Genomic DNA, 22,318 nt, shown 5'->3' with positions numbered 1-22,318 from the left:
CCTCATTTAATAATCATACAATACCAACCTCACATGGTTATTTTGAGGATTAAATGTGTAAAATGTAAAGTGCCTAGATGGCTTTATTGACATAAAGCATTTTATTGATATAAAGTGAAAAATTAGTGACAGGAGTACTAATAAATTCAAATTCATAATAAAATACACTTTTTATCCTAGTGGTTTACCAGATTACATGTAAACAAATATCTCCTGTGAAATCACTGTTTTCCCACTGACAGGGCTGGGTGCAGGGAGGACCCAGCCTTCACTGATCAAGCCCTAATCCTCCAGTGCCCCCAGTTCAAGGATCCAAACTAGTTCTACAACCTGAAGTAGGTGAATCTCAAAAGTTCCAAGAAATTAAAAGTTAAATTCTAGAGACCAAAACAAACAAACAAACAAAACAAAACCCTGAAATTTCCAGACTCACAAATGAGGAAACCGAAGCCAAGAGATTATCTATCTGGACTAAAAGTCTAACTACAGCAGAAAAGCCAGAACTCATTTGTTGATCAAGAGACAGCCACATGGTCTAGAACAGCACTTCTCACCTCGGGCACTACTGACAGTTGCACTGAATAATTCTCTGTGGTGTAGGCCTCTACTGTGCAGTATAGCATGTTCACCAGCATCCCTGGTCACATGCCAGTAAAAACCTCCCACTCCAGTCAGAACAACCTAAAATATCTCCAGATACTGCCTAATGTTCTAGACATAGAGGTGGGATGGAGGGCAAATCACTCAGGAGTAGTCCAGGGAATCTCCTTCATCAGCTGCTGCCAGTACCTCTCCTCCAGCCATGCCATCAGCCACCAGGACCAGCACCCAGCCTCCGGCCCACACTCACCTTCACAAGAGCGTACTCAAGGCGTTCTTCGAGAGGGCCATTCCTCCACTCATCAGTCTGGATGACTTTCTTCCCTCCTTTGCCCTGAGTCTGGATTGAAATGTGAATAGAGAGATGGTACAACAGGTCACTTTCTCAGCTAGTTGGCAGAAAAAAACTATGTCTTATTCTTCCCTTATGTTTCAAGGCCCTAGTACAGTGCCGGCATGAATAAAATCTTTGGAAAATGCTTGAGGTAAGGAGAGAGGGAAATAGCAACCCACTCCAGTACTCTTGCCTGGAAAATCCCACGGACGGAGGAGCCTGATAGGCTACAGTCCATGGGGTTGCAGAGTCAGACATGACTGAGCGACTTCACTTCACTTCAAGGAGAGAGGAAAAGAGAGAAATCTTATAGGTTTTGAACTTTTATTTAAAAATTTTCTCCTTTCCAGTTTTATTGAAGTATAATTGACATACAGTACTATACAAATTTCAGGTGTACAGCATAAAGAGCTGATTTATGTACAAATGAAATGATTACTACAGTAAGTTTAATGTATATCCATCAGTATGAAAAAGCAAAGAGATAGGACACCGATAGATGAACTCCCCAGGTCGGTAGGTGCCCATATGCCACTGGAGATCAGTGGAGAAATTACTCCAGAAAGAGTGAAGAGATGGAGCCAAAGCAAAAACAACACCCAGTTACGGATGTGACTGGTGATAGAACCAAGTTCTGATGCTGTAAAGAGCAATACTGCATAGGAACCTGGAATGTTAGGTGCATGAATCAAGGTAAATTGGAAGTGGTCAAACAGGAGATGGCAAGAGGGAACATCAACATTTTAGGAATCAGTGAACTAAAATGGACTGGAATGGGTGAATTTAACTCAGATGACCATTATATCTACTACTGTGGGCAAGAATCCCTTAGAAGAAACGGAGTAGCCCTCAGAGTCAACAAGAGTTTGAAATGTACTACTTGGGTGCAATCTCAAAAATGACAGAATGATCTCTGTTCGTTTCCAAGGCAAACCATTCAACATCACGGTAATCCAAGTCTATGCCTCGACTGTAATGCTGAAGAAGCCGAAGTTGAACGGTTCTATGAAGACCTACAAGACCTTCCAGAATTAACATCCCCAAAAGATGTCCTCTTCATTATAGGGGACTGGAAGGCAAAAGTAGGAAGTCAAGAGATACCTGGACTAAAAGGCAAATTTGGCCTTGGAGTACAAAATGAAGCAGGCAAAGGCTAACAGACTTTTGCCAAAAGAACGCACTGGTCATAGCAAACACCCTCTTCCAACAACACAAGAGAAGACTCTACACAAGGACATCACCAGATGGTCAATACCGAAATCAGATTGATTATATTCTTTGCAGCCAAAGATGGAGAAGCTCTATACAGTCAGCAAAAACAAGACTGAGAGTTGACTGTAGCTCTGGTCATCAACTCTTTGTTGCCAAATTCAGACTTAAATTGAAGAAAGTAGGGAAAACCAGTAGATAATTCAGGTCTGACCTAAATCAAATCCCTTACGATTATATAGTGGAAGTGACAAATAGATTCAAGGGATTAGATCTGATAGAGTGCCTGAAGAACTATGGATGGAGGTTTGTGACATTGTTCAGGAAGCAGTGATCAACACCATCCCCAAGAAAAAGAAATACAAAAAGGCAAAATGGTTGTCTGAGCAGGCCTTACAAATAGCTGAGAAAAGAAGAGATGCAAAAGGCAAAGGACAAAAGGAAAGATATACCCATCTGGATGCAGAGTTCCAAAGAATAGCAAGAAGAGATAAAAAAAAAAAAGCCTTCCTCAGTGATCAGTGCAAAGAAATAGAGGAAAACAAAAGAATGGGAAAGACTAGAGATCTCTTCAAGAAAATTAGAGATACCAAGGGAACATTTCATGCAAAGATGGGCTCAATAAAGGACAGAAATGGTATGGACCTAACAGAAGCAGAAGATATTAAAAAGAGGTGGCAAGAATACACAGAAGAACTGTACAAAAAAGATCTTCACAACCCAGATAATCACAATGGTGTGATCACTCACCTAAAGCCAGACATCCTGGAATGTGAAGTCAAGTGGACCTTAGGGAGCATCACTACAAACAAAGCTAGTGGAGGTGATGGAATAGTTGAGCTATTTCAAACCCTGAAAGATGATGCTGTGAAAGTGCTGCACTCAATACACCAGCAAATTTGGAAAACTCAGCAGTAGCCACGGGACTGGAAAAGGTCAACTTTCATTCCAATCCCAAAGAAAGGCAATGCCAAAGAATACTCAAACTACCTCACAACTGCACTCAGCAAAGTAATGCTCAAAATTCTCCAAGCCAGGCTTAAACAGTACGTGAACTGTGAACTTCCAGATGTTCACGCTGGATTTAAAAAAGGCAGAGGAGCCAGAGATCAATTGCCAACATCCGTTGGATCATCAAAAAAGCAAGAGAGTTCCAGAAAAACATCTACTTCTGCTTTGTTGACTATGCCAAAGCCTTTGACCGTGTGGATCACAACAAACTGTGGAAAATTCTTAAAGAGATGGGAATACCAAACCGCCTTACCTGCCTCCTGAGAAACCTGTATGCAGGTCAAGAAGCAACACTTAGAACTGGACATGGAACAATAGACTGGTTCCAAATCAGGAAAGGAGTATGTCAAGGCTGTATATTGTCACCCTGCTTATTTAACTTACATGCAGAATACATCAAAACGCTGGACTGGATGAAGCATAAGCTGGAATCAGGACTGCTGGGAGAAATATCAATAACCTCAGATATGCAGATGTCACCACCCTTATGGCAGAAAGAGAAGAAGAACTAAAGAGTGTCTTGATGAAAGTGAAAGAGGAGAGTGAAGAAGTTGGCTTAAAGCTCAATATTCAGAAAACTAAGATTATGGCATCTTGTCCCATCACTTCATGGCAAATAGATGGTTAAACAGTGGAAACAGTAACAGACTTTATTTTTTTGGGCTCCAAAATCACTGCAGATGGTGACTGCAGCCATGATATTAAAAGACACTTGCTCCTTGGAAGAAAAGTTATGACCAACCTAGACAGCATATTAAAAAGCAGAGACATTACTTTGCAAACAAAGGTCCATTTAGTCAAAGCTATGGTTCTTCCAGTAGTCATGTATGGCTGTGAGAGCTGGACTATAAAGAAAGCTGAGCACAGAAGAATTGATGTTTTTGAACTGTGGTGTTGGAGAAGACTCTTGAGAGTCCCTTGGACTGCAAGGAGATCCAACCAGTCCATCCTAAAGGATATCAGCCCTAAATATTCATTGGAAGGACTAATGCTGAAGTTGAAATTCCAACACTTTGGCCACCTGATGTGAAGAACTGACCCATTTGAAAAGATCCTGATACTGGGAAAGATTGAAGGTGGGAGGAGAAGGGGACAAGAGAGGATGAGATTGTTGGATGGCATCACTGACTCGATGGACAAGAGTGTGAGTAAACTCTGGGAGTTGGTGATGGACAGGGAGGCCTGGTGTGCTGCAGTCATGGGGTCACAAAGAGTTGGACACAACTGAGTGCCTGAACTGATATCCATCATCTCATATAGGTAGAGAATAAAATAGAAAAAAACATTTTTTTTCCTTGTGATGAGAACTCCTGAGTTTTCTAACATCTGTCATATATATTATACACCAGTGTCAATGATATTTATCACATTGTACATTAAATCCCTAGTAATTATGCATCTTAAGAGGAATTCCCTTCATCCAATTTTCCCTCCTGTTAGCCCCTGCCTCTGGTAACTTCAAATCTGATCTCTTTTCCTATGAGTTTTGGGGTTTTTTTTTTAAAGCATAATCGACCTATAATTTTAGTTCCTGGTACACAGTATAGTGATTCAATATTTCTATAATTATAAAATGATCCTCACTAGGATTTGAATGTTCAGTAGAGAGACTGAGTGAGACTCCATTTTTTTTTTTTTTCCTTTTCTTCTTTCCTAAAAGATAGCATCTTGGGACTAAAGATTTCCCGGACAGTAAGAAAAGCTAAAGCTGATATCTGATGAGCTTTTAAAGTTCTCATATAGCACCATCACTACCCAGATATGTGAAGCGTCTGTAACAAAGGCAAGTCAGAAATTGTCTTAGAGGTGGGCACACTGTGAGGTACAAGACATAGACCGTGCTCTCAAGGACTTTGCCGTATCATAAGGTAGATGGAAATACACAGAGAAAGGTAAGCTACAAGAGAAAGCCTGTGCCAAGGGCTGAATGAGAAGATGACGGAGAAGGCAATGGCACCCCACTCCAGTACTCTTGTCTGGAAAATCTCATGGATGGAGGAGCCTGGAAGGCTGCAGTCCACGGGGTCAGTAAGAGTCGGGCACGACTGAACGACTTCACTTTCACCTTTCACTTTTATGCATTGGAGAAGGAAATGGCAACCCGCTCCAGTGTTCTTGCCTGGAGAATCCCAGGGACTGGGGAGCCTGGTGGGCTGCCGTCTATGGGGTAGCACAAAGTCGGACATGACTGAAGCATCTTAGCAGCAGCAGCAGCAAGGTAGATGGAAATACACAGAGAAAGGTAAGCTACAAGAGAAAGCCTGTGCCAAGTGCTGAATGAGAAGATGACACAGACAAGGCTAGGAATTTTGAGGACAGAGTGATCATCACAAACTGGAGTGGTGAAGAGAGACTTTGAAGAAGCTGACAGATTCAGCAAAGGGACAAAATCGTGATGATCCTGGGATGGAAGGTGAATTGCTTATCTGTTTCTTCCATCTCAAGTGATGTCACTCGCTGCCCAAATCTGAAATCTAAGTATCACTCTTGACTCTCCATCCAGTCTTCACATTCAATTAGTTACCCAGCCCTAAAAATTACACCGCCTCAATATTTTGCTCTACTCTGCTTCCACTTTCATAGTTCAAGCATCTAACTGGTCTCCACAGCCCAGGATCACCCTGGCCCCAATGCGTCTTCCACACTGTAGCCAGAGGGGCCTTTCCAAAACACAAACCTGATCAAACTGCCCCCATGGGAAGATTCACTGTAAGATCCCTGCTGCTGCTGCTAAGTCGCTTCAGTCGTGTCCGACTCTGTGCGACCCCAGAGACGGCAGCCCACCAGGCTCCCCCATCCCTGGGATTCTCAGGCAAGAACACTGGAGTGGGTTGCCATTTCCTTGTCCAATACATGAAAGTGAAAAGTGAAAGTGAAGTTGCTCAGTCGTGTCCAGCTCTTAGCGACCCCATGGACTGCAGCCTACCAGGCTCCTCTGCCCATGGGATTTTCCAGGCAAGAGTACTGGAGTGGGTTGCCACTGCCTTCTCCATATTGCTCTGCAAATGTTGTATTGATTCCTTTTCATGCTGGACAATGTCTGAACCAATTGTTTCCTAGCTTCATTTTCTGCCATTCCTGAAGAACTCAGCCTATCCTGAACATCTCAATTCCTTATGTTCTCCATCATCTCTCTCATCCTTGGCCCTTTACATCCATTCATCTGACAATATTTTCTTTAGCACCTACCAGAATACCAGGCCACAGCTAGATGCAGACACTCCTCCTCTGGCAGAGAATACCAGTACTGTACCCCAACCCCAAACTTTAGCCTGGCCAACTCCTGTTGAGCTCTCAGGTCCCCCCTAACCCATCACTCTGGGAGGCTTTTCCTGACCACCTCTACCTTTGGGTTCAGTGGCCCTCCCAAGCAGCCTACAGCATCCTGTACATGCCTTATCACAGCATCTCCCCACCACACTGGATGACAACTGCCCCTACATACTTGTGCACATCTCCCTGCACTGCAGGCTCTACAGGGGCATGCCTCTCTTATCAGTTAGATCCTCTAAGTTCAGAAAGGACAAAGCAGAAAACAAAACATGGGAAAATATTAGCTGAATGATTTAAAGCTGAATGAGAACCGATTTCCCAGAGCAATGTTTGTGCAGGATAGTAGAGGCCAAGCCAAAGAGTGCTAGGAACCCACGCTATGGAGTTTGGATTTAACCTTCCAGGCAACTGTGGCAAGGGTGCAGGTGGGGGAATGACAAGAATTCTGAAGCTTCAGAGTAACATTCCAAGTAGTATTTTTTCACCGGGGAAGTGAGACACACGGCTTGTGGGATCTTAGTTCCCCAGCCAGGGATTGAACCTGGGCCCTTTGCACTGAAAGTGCCAAGTCCTAACCACTGGACCACCAGGGAATTCCCACCAAAGTAGTATTTTTAAGAGAACCCTAGAAAGGGGAGAATGTTTTAGTAGTTCATGATGAAAGCCTGCACTACAGTGGTAGGAACAGGAAGAGAAGGAAAGGACAAACATAAAAGTATTAATGGACAGCATGGAAGGAGGAGGACTGGGAGGAACTCCAGGATTGAGGGCTGGGGTGGTAACTGATCACACAGGGCACTCTCATATGCAAAGAGACTAATGCTGCTCTCATATGACAAAAAAACCTTAAAGAAGATGGCAATTAAAAAATGTAGAGCAATCTTGAGAAAGAAGAATGGAACTGGAGGAATCAACCTGCCTGACTTCAGGCTCTACTACAAAGCCACAGTCATCAAGACAGTATGGTACTGGCACAAAGACAGAAATATAGATCAATGGAACAAAATGGAAAGCCCAGAGATAAATCCATGCACCTACGGATACCTTATCTTCGACAAAGGAGGCAAGAATATACAGTGGAGAAAAGACAATCTCTTTAACAAGTGGTGCTGGGAAAACTGGTCAACAACTTGTAAAAGAATGAAACTAGAACACTTTCTAACACCATACACAAAAATAAACTCAAAATGGATTAAAGATCTAAACATAAGACCAGAAACTATAAAACTCCTAGAGGAGAACATAGGCAAAACACTCTCCGACATACATCACAGCAGGATCCTCTATGACCCACCTCCCAGAATATTGGAAATAAAAGCAAAAATAAACAAATGGGACCTAATTAAAATTAAAAGCTTCTGCACAACAAAAGAAACTATAAGCAAGGTGAAGACAGCCTTCAGAATGGGAGAAAATAATAGCAAATGAAGCAACTGACAAACAACTAATCTCAAAAATATACAAGCAACTCCTGCAGCTCAATTCCAGAAAAATAAACAACCCAATCAAAAAATGGACCAAAGAACTAAACAGACATTTCTCCAAAGAAGACATACAGATGGCTAACAAACACATGAAAAGATGCTCAACATCACTTATTATCAGAGAAATGCAAATCAAAACCACTATGAGGTACCATTTCATGCCAGTTAGAATGGCTGCGATCCAAAAGTCTACAAGCAATAAATGCTGGAGAGGGTGTGGAGAAAAGGGAACCCTCTTACACTGTTGGTGGGAATGCAAACTAGTACAGCCACTATGGAGAACAGTGTGGAGATTCCTCAAAAAACTGGAAATAGAACTGCCATACGATCCAGCAATCCCACTGCTGGGCATACACACTGAGGAAACCAGAAGGGAAAGAGACACATGTACCCCAATGTTCATCGCAGAACTGTTTATAATAGCCAGGACATGGAAGCAACCTAGATGTCCATCAGCAGATGAATGGATAAGAAAGCTGTGGTACATATACACAATGGAGTATTACTCAGCCATTAAAAAGAATACATTTGAATCCGTTCTAATGAGGTGGATGAAACGGGAGCCTATCATACAGAGTGAAGTAAGCCAGAAAGAAAAACACCAATACAGTATACTAACGCAAATATATGGAATTTAGAAAGATGGTAATGACAACCCTGTATGCGAGACAGCAAAAGAGACACAGATGTATAGACAGTCTTTTGGACTTTGTGGGGGGTGGGGATGATTTGGGAGAATGGCATTAAAACATGTATAATATCATATAAGAAATGAATCGCCAGTCTAGGTTCGATGCAGGATACAGGAAGCTTGGGGCTGGTGCACTGGGATGACCCAGAGACATGGTATGGGGAGGGAGATGGGAGGGAGGTTCAGGATGGGGAACATGTGTATACCCATGGCGGATGCATGTTGATGTATGGCAAAACCAATACAATATTGTAAAGTAAAAAAAAAAATTAATAAATTTTTAAAAATGTATTTTTTAAGCATTATTTATAATAGAAAAAGACACAGAAACAATCTATGTGTTCATCAGTGAATGAACGGATAAAAAAGTGTGATATACTATGTATATAATGGAATATTATTCTGCCATAAAAAGAGGAAATCCTGCCATTTGAAACAGCATGGGTGGAACTTGAGGGCAATATGCTAAGTGAAATAAGTCAAACAGAAATGCAAATACCATATGATCTCACTTACACTTGGAATCTAAAAACAGAAACAAATGTGGTGATGGATGTTAACCAGACTTACTGTGATGAGCATTCCATAATATATACTGATATCAAATCATTATGCTATACATCTAACACTAATATATGTTGATCATATCTCAATTTTTAGATCTAAAAATGATAAAATTCATAGATTATATACTCTGACATTTTTTTAAGAGAAAATACAAAACTAGACCAGTGTGACACCTTCCCCAACCCCCCGCAAAAAAAAGAGTCCTTCTAAAGCTCACATTCTCATCACTTGATATATGTAAACATCACTTGTCCTGTCAACCACACAATCAGGCAATTCCTGCCTGTGGGATGGAGTCTGATAAGTAAAAACGGCAGAGTGTTCCAAATACTCTTGGAAAAAAGGCCAAGTGTGTTCACAGAAAAACAGCAGTGTGCCACATGGAAGGGGCAGGGAGAGGGCAATGCTGTGTGATTGTGAACAGTAGGAAGCGAGAATGCAAAGTGTGGCCCGTGAGGATTTCTCACCATGTACAGAGTTTCATTATCACACCTGATATATGATAAACATGCTTCAGAAAATCAATATTCTAAATGGTACCATTTCAGAGCAGCTATTTCAGAAGCATGACCCGGCACACTGGGTCCATCTGCTTTCCAACTAGTTATTCAGTAGGACACTCTCCATGATCCAAACTTAAGTTGTTGCGCCCTCACACACTGAGCGGCCCAGACACCAGACACATGGAGAAAGCTTCCAAGCATGGTGGCCGCTCAACTGCTCAATTGGCTACTCCTTCATCTGCTTCTACTGCTCAACAGTAGCTCCCCATTAGTAAGGTGCCTCATGAGGGCATGTATTTTATTTCTGATATCAAACTGGACCAGCACCTAGGGAGGAAACTGCTCAAGCAAAAACCAAAGGGGAGTGTGAGCACCCACTGGCAACGAGAAAACCAAGGCCAGATAAGGAACAGAGACCTTTTTTCTAGAAAAGCATCAAGGATACTTACATCTAATAAACCTATCATCTGCTGAAGATTCTAAGCTGAAAATGCACTTACTTACATAACCCTCCAAACATCACAGCTTAGCCCCTCACCTACCTTGCATGTAGGTGGGCTTCCCTTGTGGCTTAGATGTTAAACCATCTGCCTGCAATGCGGGAGACCTGGGTTCGATCCCTGGGTCGGGAAGGTTCCCTGGAGGAGGAAATGGCAACCCACTCCAATATTCTTGCCTGAAGAATGCCATGGACGGAGGAGCCTGGTGGGCTACAGTCCACGGGGTCGCACAGTCGGACATGACTGAGCGACTTCACTTTCACTTTACCTTGCACGTGCTCAGAACACTGACATTAGCCTATTGTTTCAGCAAAAGCATCTAACACTAAGCTTTTTTTTTAAATAATAAAATGTTGAATATATCATGTAATTTATTGAAAACTGTCCCAAGAGTGAAAAACAGAATGGCGGTGTGGGTCCAGAGTGGTTGTCAGTGGTTGTTTTCCCTCGAGATGGCAGGCTGAACAGAAGCTGCGATCCGCTGCCTTTGTCCAGCATCACAAGAGAGGATGGTACTGCATGTCGCCTACCCAGGGAAAGGTCAAAATTCAAAGTACAGTTTCTCCTGAATGCTTACTGCCTGCATATCATCATAAGTTGGGGACACGTGTATTCTCACAATCCAAGGCCATGCAAGAGCCATCACACCCAGAGATTGTCCCTGTTAACACCCAAACAGTACTGCCCAATGAACAAACTCCACGTGAGATAATGGTCTCGTGTTACCTGGAACTTCTTCTTACCCAAGATAATTTAGTCAGCACAGGTCAGCCTGCCCCATACCAAGGATATCATTTTTCAATAAAGCCCATTAGATTAGTAAGGTCAGAGATGAGACTCTTCCTACCCTTTTCAACAATAACACTGAATGATCTATCAGATGTAACTTGAGTGTAGACCTTATTATTTGACAATGAAAAGAGATAATCATTCTCTCATAAAGAAAAAAATTCAACCCTTATCTGCCTCATAATATTCCTGCTTTTCATGCTGTTTGCAATCAGTATACCCTGAGGAATGGTTAAAGAGCTGGCAACTCCTGGTAGTGATGAAAGCATACTTGCTTTGTTATTAATTCCTTAACAGCAACAGAAGTCACCTTGAATGCAGACAGTTAACCTACTCGACAGACGGGGTCAGTGGCTTATAATAAGTCCTGTGGTTACATAAACAGGGAGGCAATTTTTTTTATGATGGATTGATGAAGCCTTGAAATTGCTATTAAGATTTCCCCTCTTACTCTTCAGCTGTCCCTTAGGAGCAAAACCTCTTGGCAGTTTAGCAAGATATAAAGAAATAAAAACTTGTAAACAAGTACTGGAAGTGAATGTAGACCGAAAAGAATGACTGCTATAAAATACAAAACCAACAAAATCTTAAATGAGAACAGCCTCACAAATAAGGAGCCCTATCTTTCCTAAGTGAGAGCTGTCTCATCTGGACAGTGAAGATAAGAAACCGCATCACATTATGGGTTAACTAAGAATGCTTGAGTAGAAGCTATGATGCCCCTCTGGTCTTCAGTAGAACCCTGTCTTAGTTGGCAATTAATGAACAATCTCCTGCCAAGTGGAAAGCAGGCTAAGAAAAAAAGCTGGATATTGTTTCATACTTGTATCCTGGTGTCCAAAGAAATGGCTCAGCACTTTGTCTGAATAGACATAATCATGGAAATAGGGAAGGAAATCTAGCCACTGTTTCTTATGTAATGAACTGAGAAGAGCTTGTTTATATTTGCAACAGTCAAGATCCAGGACATTCTGTCCTGCGTCCATCTAAGAAATTATAAATGTCCTAAGGAATTGAGAGGAGGGTCATGTGCTCACTGGCACTGAGTCTGAACTCATCTTTGTTGAGTGAACCTAAGGCTAACATAGGCAGTTTCAGAAATCAAAATCTTGCCATCTGTGACAAGGACAAATCAAGGACGCAATTAACCCTAAGCTATCCTATCCCTTTTCCAGAACACTTTAGTACTCTTCAAAGGAAGAGGAAAAGTCAGAAGTTCTGCCAAAGTTAAATTCATATTTTAACCTAGAGAACATTAAACCAGGTGGTAACATACACAAAGGCATTCCTCCATTTTCCTGGTATGCTCTGTGAGAAAAATTTCTTCCTTTGCCATTGCTTTCTGAAATAAATTATAAAGTAAGTTTTCTTGAAAAAAGATTTCATCTTTCCTTAAACTCAATTCTAGAAAGCAACACCCATGATAGATAATTAATATACCTTAGTTCAGTTCAGTCGCTCAGTCGTGTCCGACTCTTTGCGACCCCATGAGTTGCAGCAGGCCAGGCCTCCTTGTCCATTACCAACTCCCGGAGTTCACTCAAACTCATGTTCGTCGAGTCGGTGATGCCATCCAGCCATCTCATCCTCTGTCGTGCCCTTCTCCTCCTGCCCCCAATCCTTCCCAGCATTAGAGTCTTTTCCAATGAGTCAACTCTTCGCATAAGGTGGCCAAAGTACTGGAGTTTAAGCCTCAGCATCAGTCCTTCCAATGAACACCCTTTAGGATGGACTGGTTGGATCTCCTTGCAGTCCAAGGGACTCTCAAGAGTCTTCTCCAACACCACAGTTCAAAAGCATCAATTCTTCTGCGCTCAGCTTTCTTCACAGCCCAACTCTCACATCCATACATGACCACTGGAAAAACCATAGCCTTGACTAGACAGACCTTTGTTGGCAAAGTAATATCTCTGCTTTTGAATATGCTATCTAGGTTGGTCATAACTTTCCTTCCAAGGAGTAAGCATCTTTTAATTTCATGGCTGCAGTCACCATCTGCAGTGATTTTGGAGCCTCAAAAAATAGTCTGACACTGTTTCCACTGCTTCCCCATCTATTTCCCATGAAGTGATGGGACAAGATGCCATGATCTTTGTTTTCTGAATGTTGAGCTTTAAGCCAACTTTTTCACTCTCCTCTTTCACTTTCATCAAGAGGCTTTTGAGTTCCTCTTCACTTTCTGCCATAAGGGTGGTGTCATCTGCATATCTAAAGTTACTGATATTTCTCCCGGCAATCTTGATTCCAGCTTGTGCTTCTTCCAGTCCAGCATTTCTCATGATGTACTCTGCATAAAAGTTAAATAAGCAGGGTAACAATATACAGCCTTGACATACTCCATTTCCTATTTGGAACCAGTCTGTTGTTTCATGTCCAGTTCTAACTATTGCTTCCTGAACTGCATATAGGTTTCTCAAGAGGCAGGTCAGGTGTTCTGGTATTCCCATCTCTTTCAGAATTTTCCAGTTTATTGTGATCCACACAGTCAAAGGCTTTGGCATAGTCAATAAAGCAGAAATAGATGTTTTTCTGGAACTCTCTTGCTTTTTCCATGATCCAGCGGATGTTGGCAATTTGATCTCTGGTTCCTCTGCCTTTTCTAAAACCAGCTTGAACATCTGGAAGTTCACAGTTCACGTACTGCTGAAACCTGGCTTGGAGAATTTTGAGCATTACTTTGCTAGCGTGTGAGATGAGTGCAATTGTGCGGTAGTCTGAGCATTCTTTGGCATTGCCTTGGTCTGACAGAATGTGGTCCACTGGAGAAGGGAATGGCAAACCACTTCAGTATTCTTGCCTTGAGAACCCCATGAACAGTATAATATACCTAGGACTGCCCAATACATAATAAATGGAAACAAGAAACTGATTTTGGATTAACTATAATTATTCTTACGTCTATAGATCAAAAGTGTGCAGACCTCAAGCTTTGAACTGTAGATTTGGACTAGATCCTAACATAAACAGGATACATATATAAAAATGTAAAGATATAAAAATGGGTACCAGGTAATCACATGGTCACACAAGAAAATCCAAAATAGTCAATTCGTAGCATGAGATATCGGAGAAGGCAATGGTACCCAACTCCAGTATTCTTGCCTGGCAAATCCCATGGATGGAGAAGCCTGGTAGGCTGCAGTCCATGGAGTCGCTAGGAGTCAGACATGACTGAGCGACCTCACTTTCACTTTTCACTTTCATGCACTGGAGAAGGAAATGGTAACCCACTCCAGTGTTCTTGCCTGGAGAATCCCAGGGACGGGGGAGCCTCGTGGGCTGCCGTCTCTGGGGTTGCACAGAGTCGGACATGACTGAAGTAACTTAGCAGCAGCAGCAGCATTAGATATGGCACCCCACTCCCGTACTCTTGCCTGGGAAATCCCATGGATGGAGGAGCCTGGTGGGCTGCAGTCCATGGGGTCACTACAAGTCAGACACGATTGAGCCACTTCACTTTCACTTTTCACTTTCATGTATTGGAGAAGGAAATGGCAACCCACTCCAGTGTTCTTGCCTGGAGAATCCCAGGGATAGGGGAGCCTGGTGGGCTGCCGTCTCTGGGGTCGCACAGAGTCGGACACGACTGAAGCAACTTAGCAGCAGCAGCAACATGAGATAGAAAAGTATCTGATAAAATGAAAAGATGCTCCTAGTATACTACTAAACAAACAGGTTACCAAAAAAGCATCAAGAAAAGTTAGATTTTTATAAAAATGTACATGAGTGTGTGTGTGCATGTGCATATGCATGAACATACTTATTAGCACTTTTTGTTTCAGAAGAATAAAACCAAAACCATGAATAGAAGGCTATAATAAAACCTCAACAGTGGTTAATGATGGGTAGTAGGATTATGAATAATTTCTATTTCTTCTTTTGCTTAACCTTATTTTATAAATTTTTAAAAATTAATACGTGTTACTTTGGTCTGAGAAAAATAAATTTTACATTTCAAAATAAACTTACAGAAATACAAATTAAGAGTACTGAAGCAGATATTTAAGGCCTGTTTCTTCTTCCTCGCCCTAATGAAAATACCTTCTCTGGAACTCTCTGTAGAAACCTTCAGTGATCCAAAGACATGGTGCTATCCTTTCTTCCATTCTACAATGAAAGACTAGTAACTGTACATTTAAGACAGATTCAAAGAAAAAAAGGAAAAGCCATCCATCAGAACCTCTCTCCTTACCTGGGCGTAGTGTAAGAGCTTCTCGGTGGCCTCAGGGTCTCTGTTCCAGATGAGGTCCTCACAGAGCTGGAGAAGCTCCTTGTGGATGTCATCATATACAGGAAGGCTTCCAGCATTCACTATTCCCATGTCCATACCAAACTAAGGGCAATAAAAACAAAAATAAGGATTTCCAGTGATACTCTAAACCAGGGATCAGTGACTCTTTCTGTGAAGGACCAGATTAAAAATACCATAGGCCACAGCCTCTGTCACAACCACTCAACTCTGCTGCTATAGCATAATGGCCGTCATAGACAGAATACAAGTGAGAGCGTGTGGCTTTGTTCTAATAAAGTTTTATTCACAGAAAATGGCAGCAGACCAGGTTAGTTTGTGGGCCAAAGTCTGCAAACACTTGCCCTAAGTAAAGGCTGGTGTCCAAGGCAAACAGGTGTTCCACTATACCTTGATCGCATGGTACAGGAAAACCCCATGCATTGCCTCTCGAATGGCTTCCATTCCTCGGAAGGAGAAGGACAAGTTGGAAAGACCACCGCTTACTTTGGCTCCAGGCAGCGTTTCCTGGAAAAAATTTTAACATATGAAAAGATTTCCCTAGTTTGCCAAAAGCAGCAATCGTGTTCCTTAAGCTTTTTAAAATAAGAATGGAAAGTAAAAAAATATATAAAGTCCCAAGTAAATCAGAACTTCTTAATATTGGAAATAAAAGCAAAAATAAACAAATGGGATGTAATTAAACTTAAAAGCTTATGCACATCAAAGGAAACTATTAGCAAGGTGAAAAGGCAGCCTTCAGAATGGGAGAAAATAATAGCAAATGAAGCAACTGACAAACAACTAATCTCAAAAATATACAAGCAACTCCTACAGCTCAACTCCAGAAAAATAAATGACCCAATCAAAAAATGGGCCAAAGAACTAAATAGACATTTCTCCAAAGAAGACATACAGATGGCTAACAAACACATGAAAAGATGCTCAACATCACTCATTATCAGAGAAATGCAAATCAAAACCACTATGAGGTACCATTTCACACCAGTCAGAATGGCTGCAATCCAAAAGTCTACAAGAAATAAATGCTGGAGAGGGGGTGGAGAAAAGGGAACCCTCTTACACTGTTGGTGGGAATGCAGACTAGTACAGCCACTATGGAGAACAGTGTGGAGATTTCTTAAAAAACTGGAAATAGAACTGCCTTATGGTCCAGCAATCCCACTGCTGGGCATACACACTGAGGAAACCAGAAGGGAAAGAGACACGTGAACCCCAATGTTCATCGCAGCACTGTTTATAATAGCCAGGACATGGAAGCAACCTAGATGTCCATCAGCAGATGAATGGATAAGAAAGCTGTGGTACATATACACAATGGAGTATTACTCAGCCATTAAAAAGAATACATTTGAATCAGTTCTAATGAGGTGGATGAAACTGGAGCCTATTATACAGAGTGAAGTAAGCCAGAAGGAAAAACACCAATACAGTATACTAATGCATATATATGGAATTTAGAAAGATGGTCACAATAACCCTGTGTACAAGACAGCAAAAGAGACACTGATGTATAGAACAGTCTTATGGACTCTGTGGGAGAGGGAGAGGGTGGGAAGATTTGGGAGAATGGCAATGAAACATGTAAAATATCATGTAGGAAACGAGTTGCCAGTCCAGGTTCGATGCAGGATGCTGGATGCTTGGGGCTGGTGCACTGGGACGAGCAGAGGGATGGTGTGGGGAGGGAGGAGGGAGGAGGGTTCAGGATGGGGAACACATGTATACCTGTGGCGGATTCATTTTGATATTTGGCAAAACTAATACAATTTGTAAAGTTTAAAAATAAAATTAAAAAAAAATAAAATAGGAAGGCAGACTAAAAAAAAACAAATAAATAAAATAAACGCAGCAATTTGATGAAAAAAAAAAAAAAAAAGAACTTCTTGTACCTAGACACAGACTACAACTTGGATATCAGGGAGACACGAAAGCAATGCTTCATTGTTTTTCCTACTATAATCTCCCTAAGGGAAAAGAAAAACTTCTGCTTTATCTCTGTGTACTTCTACAGTGACCATGATATGGCTACAATACATGGTGAGTGTGACATAAAGTATTTGCTGAATAGGGATTTCCCTGGCGGTCCAGTGGTTAAAACTCTTGAGCTTTCACTGCAGGAGGCAGGGGTTCAATCCCTGGTTGGAGAACTAAGATCCCGCATGGTCCAGCTAAATATATATGCGTGTGTGTATATATATACACACACACACACATCTGTTGGATAAATAACAGAAAAAGAAAGAAACACTGACAGATAAGAGAAGGAAAACCAGAGAGGACAAACACAGAGAAGTTGGTTATTCACGAGCTACTAGAAGGCTTCTATAGCCTAAAGGAACAATCTCCCTAGTTCACTAGAAACCTGACTAATTTTAAAAGGACAAAAGGAAACTGAGGTCCCCACCACACCTTATGACATATGAAGCATTAGTTTGCATGTAAAACAGGAACTCTTACTTCCTGTTAGATAGGGTACAGACTAGTTCAAGCATTTTGGGAGAGAGAGCTGCCTTTATCTACCACTGGACCCAACCCTTCCGCTTCTGGGTATATGCTATAGGGAACCTCACGAAGAGATACATACAAGAGATGTATACACACAGTTTTGTTCATAACTTACCCAAACTGGAAACAAACCAAGCGTATGTCAACTACAGAACAGTTAATTATGGAAAAGGTAAATGATGGAATATTATACATTAGTAAAATTGAACAAAGCACAACTACAACACAGGTGGAGGAAAAAGGCATAAGAATCGTAAGAGTCTGTTTATATTAACATGAAGTTCAAAAATATGCAAAACTAACTATACTATTTCTACAGTGAATTCTTGCCATTTGTGGTACTTATGTTCCATGAGTCACTGCAAACACTGAACTGGGGCATGCTGAAAACCACTGCTCTCACAGGAAGTGCAGGGTTAGGTCTGTGAAACTCTGGTCGCAAAACTGTCATCACTGATCAACATATAACCCTGTTTCCTATGTGTCCATTTACAGCTATCTTGTTTAATATATACTGTTGATTCCCTAATGTTGTGCGCTCACAGCCCACAGCATGACAATTCATGTCTAAACAAAGTCCATCTAACAAACATTTTCTCCATGAAGCACATCACAGCCTTTGTGCACACAGGAACACAGGGCAGCACTTCACCATAGTACGCAGGGGCTATCCAAATACAGAAATCAATCAGCAAAATTTTAAAAAAGCTCAAAAACGTGAAAAATGTGGCACTAAACAGGCCATGAAAAGGGTGCTTGTTTACAGAATGAGGACTGAACCCAGGGATGCAGGGTGTTGCCTCTGTTGACTCATCCGGATCACAGGGGTCAGGCACTCAAGAGTTTTCACCACTCTGCACGTGTGCGTGCCCGTGAATGACTGCAGAAGAACAGTTAGTATTGATTTTGGAGTCACAAATAATTTTCTCTTTTTTAATAATTTTATTTATTAAATTTCTGGCTGTGCTGGGTATCTGTTGCTGCTTGGGCTTTCTCTAGTTGCTGTGAGTGGAGGCTGCTCTTCATTGCAATGCATGAGCTTCTCATCGTGGTGGCTTATCTTGTTGCTGAGCATGGGCTCTAGGGTGCACGGGCTTCAGGAGTTGCAGTACATGGGCTTAGTAGTTGTAGCTCCCGGGCTCCAGACCATAGGATCAATAGCTGTGGTGCACAGGCTTTGCTGCTCACCAGCATGTGGGAACTTTTTCTGGACCAGTGATCAAACCTGTGTCTCCTGCATTGGCAGGCAGATTCTTTACCACTGAGCCATCAGGGAAGCCCACAAATAAATTTTAGTGAGTAGGTAAATTTGCAAATAAAAAACCCAGGATAATTCAGATTGACTGTGTATATAGAAGTGTTAAAATCATATAGAAAAGCAGCAAGTAGTACCATAAAACTCAGAACGAGGTGTAATCAGAAAGGAAGAGACATGGGACACTTTCCATTTCCTGTTTCAGGTCCCAGGTGGAAGCTACTATATGCCTCATAATCATTTATCAAACTCTGTATCTTTTATATATCCCCCAGTGTGTGTGTGTTTTACATCACAATATAAAATAACATAGAAAAAAATTTACAAAGCTCCTAAATTTCAGAAAGCCAATTTGCTACAAGAATAAGAATGTCAATATTCCTTGCCAATAAATATATATATGTGAGCTCAAGCTATTCACTGAAGCCATATGATAAATCTAAGCAATGTCTTGGATAGAAAGGAGAAAAATGTTCATACTTACTTTAATGACTTTTGTTGCATTGATAAAATTAACAGCATACAAGTTATGTTCTTCCATCCCAGTACCAATGGTGAGGATATTAGGGTCAAAGATGATGTCATTTGGATTGAAGCCCAGTTTTTTCAAAAGGAGATGGTAGGCCCGGGTGCACACTCTGATTTTGGTATCTGTTTCTGTTGCCTGGGGAAGGAGTAAAAATGTAATTTGAAAGAGAAAAATGAGGTGTTCTCTATGAAAAAGGAAGGACCATTCACTTGTCGAAAGCACTTAGGTACCAATGCTTGGATTCCATAGAAATCCAAATGCCAAACAGCCTTTAAACATTTATCAAATTATCTCAGAGGAGGAATTGGTTTAAAGTCCCTTTATGTTTTCATCCACACAACAGCTATAATGCTTCTGTAAAAATCAAATCTCACACACACACATATGGTATATTAATATATAGGTTTCTTAAAAAGACACAAGTGATAAGAATTCAAATAAATGACAAAATTAGTGCCCCTCCTCTCTGGACCTGCCTGCACTGTCACCCAGGCTTTCTTGGCCCTTCCTATAGTAAGTCTACACAGATTCAAAGATGTGCATTTATTACCCACCTCCAACCCCACCCATCACAGCATTAGCTAATATAATATATTTCCAAACAGTGACCCTAGGAAGCCAAGCACTGACTCCAGCAAAGCCCAACCCACCGATGCTTCCTACCTCCCTCAGAATCAGGTCCCGCACCTCCAATTTTGAGATTTTATTTTTACAGAAGCAGTGTAGCTGCTGTGCTGATGAAAACATCTCCCCCCTCATCTACTCCACTCTCCCCACACCACTCCTTTGATGTTCCTGAGACCCACCAAGCTTGTCTTCCCTCAGGGCCAGTGTGGGAAGTGGCCACTATCTATTTCTATCCATGGCTGTCACTGCCTGGAACACACTGTGACATGGCAGCACTCAGGCCTCTGCACAAATGTCCCCTTTTCAGAGAAGCCTTCCTTAATCATGATCTCTAAACCAGTTCCACCACCGCCTTCTGCCTCCTCCACCCCTCTTCATAGCATCTCTCCTCCTAGAAATTATTTTCCATGTTACAGAAAAACCTGAACGAACTTTTTAGTCAACCCAATATATTTATCTGGCATGTTGTTTATTGTTTTTTTACTTGTTTCTTTAGATATGATTAATTGGACTAGAATCAGTCTTGCTGTACCCCCAGAGCCGAGAGCAGTGCCTGCCAGAGGATGTGCTCAATATTTCTGTTGAATGAATGAATGTACCTCTGAACAGAGCATTTCTGAACTTTGTCAGGGAAACTGTCTTCAGGTCAAATTTACAATCTCAATGCAAGGCTTATGCAGTGAATTACATGCTGAATGATTTCTGGTTGCAGAAAAAACAAATTTGCTCTAAAGAAAAAATGAATACTTGCTATCACTACAGAATTCCGAAAAAATAAGTAACATACAACTCTGAGTAAATATGTAAAATGTTTTTGAAAAATGGCCAACACCACTGAATGAAGTGTTGAGTCTTCCAAGCTAACTACTTGGAGGCAGGATACCCTTGACTGGATGTGAGTGCTAAGAGCGGTCGAGAAGCAGTTCCTGATCACACACATCTTCACCTCTAAGGGGAGCTCTCCAGGGGCCCACAGGGAGGAGGGGTGAGGATACTCTATGCAGTTCAAGGACATTTAGTGAGGCCCCATCCTCCAGAGAAAGGCATGGTGGTGGTGGTGTTGTTCAGTCGCTCATTCATGTCTGACTCTTTGCAACCCCATGGACTGCAGCACACCAGGCCTCCCTGTCCCTCACCATCTCCTGGAGTTTGCCCAAGTTCATGTTCATTGTATCAGTGATGCCATCCAACCATCTTATTCTCTGACACCCTCTTCTCCTTCTGCCCTCAATCTTTCCCAGCATCAGGGACTTTTCCAAAGAATCGTCTGTTTGCATCAGATGACCAAAATACTGGCTCTTCAGCTTCAGTCTTTCCAGTGAATACTCAGAATTGATCTCCCTTAAGATTGACTGGTTTGATCTCCTTGCTGTCCAAGGGACTTTCAGGAAGGAGTCTTCTCCAGCACCACAGTTCGAAGGCATCAATTCTTTGCTGTTCTGCCTTCTTTACGGTCCAGCACTCACAACCGTATGCGACTACTGGGAAGACCATAGCCTTAACTATACGGGCCTTTGTTGGCAGAGCAATGTCTCCGCTTTTCAAGACACTGTCTAGGTTTGTCCCTGTATGGAACAACTGATGGGTTCAAGATCGAGAAAGGAGCATGACAGGGCTGTCTACTGTCACCCTGTTTGTTTACCCTATAAGCTGAGCACTTCATGAGAAATGCTGGGCTGGACAAGTTACAAGCTGGAATCAAGATAGACAGGAGAAACATCAACAACCTCAGACATGCAGATGATACCACTCTAATGGCACAAAGGGAAGAGGAAATAAAGAGCCTTTTGATGAGGGTGAAGGAGGAGAGTGAAAGAGTCGGCTTAAGACTAAATATTAAAAAAAACTAAGATCACGGCAACCAGTCCCATTACTGCATGGCAAATAGAAGGGGAAAAGGTGGAAGCAGTGACAGATTTCCTCTTCTTGGGCTCCAAAAACACTGCAGACAGTGACTGCCACCATGAAATCATAAGACGACTGCTTCTTGACAGGAAAAGCATGGTGAGAGGAACACAAAAAAACTCACTCAGATCTAGGCTTCTGACTGCTCGCCTACCTTGGTGTTCTTTCACAACTGGTCTCGTTGGTCTCTAATCTCTCCCTGTTCCTGTGGCTGCTCAGGTTAGAATTCACCTCCTGCTGGGGATATGACTTAGCAGATCACAGGTTCTAGGGAACAGACCACA

The 22,318-nt window shown here is 41.9% G+C and overlaps 1 protein-coding gene and 1 non-coding gene across 5 annotated transcripts in view; both read right to left on the bottom strand.

The window, feature by feature from the left end:
• Positions 1 to 22,318, bottom strand: part of MTR (5-methyltetrahydrofolate-homocysteine methyltransferase) — a 136,129-nt gene that overhangs the window by 47,029 nt on the left and 66,782 nt on the right. For all 4 annotated transcript variants that reach the window (XM_061404931.1, XM_061404930.1, XM_061404933.1 and 1 more), the window contains 4 exons: positions 19,458 to 19,637; positions 15,601 to 15,717; positions 15,154 to 15,294; positions 851 to 940 (listed from right to left, as the gene is read on the bottom strand). In XM_061404931.1, coding sequence (XP_061260915.1) covers positions 851 to 940; positions 15,154 to 15,294; positions 15,601 to 15,717; positions 19,458 to 19,637 — 528 coding nt within the window. The remainder of the gene's footprint in view (positions 1 to 850; positions 941 to 15,153; positions 15,295 to 15,600; positions 15,718 to 19,457; positions 19,638 to 22,318) is intronic.
• Positions 6,948 to 7,020, bottom strand: TRNAE-UUC (transfer RNA glutamic acid (anticodon UUC)). Its single transcript has one exon. It is a non-coding gene; the product is annotated as a tRNA-Glu (tRNA).

This window comes from Bos javanicus, chromosome 28 (assembly GCF_032452875.1).
Source record: "Bos javanicus breed banteng chromosome 28, ARS-OSU_banteng_1.0, whole genome shotgun sequence".
In the NCBI taxonomy this organism is placed as follows: Eukaryota; Metazoa; Chordata; class Mammalia; order Artiodactyla; family Bovidae; genus Bos; species Bos javanicus.
This window is presented reverse-complemented; position numbering and strand designations above follow the sequence as displayed.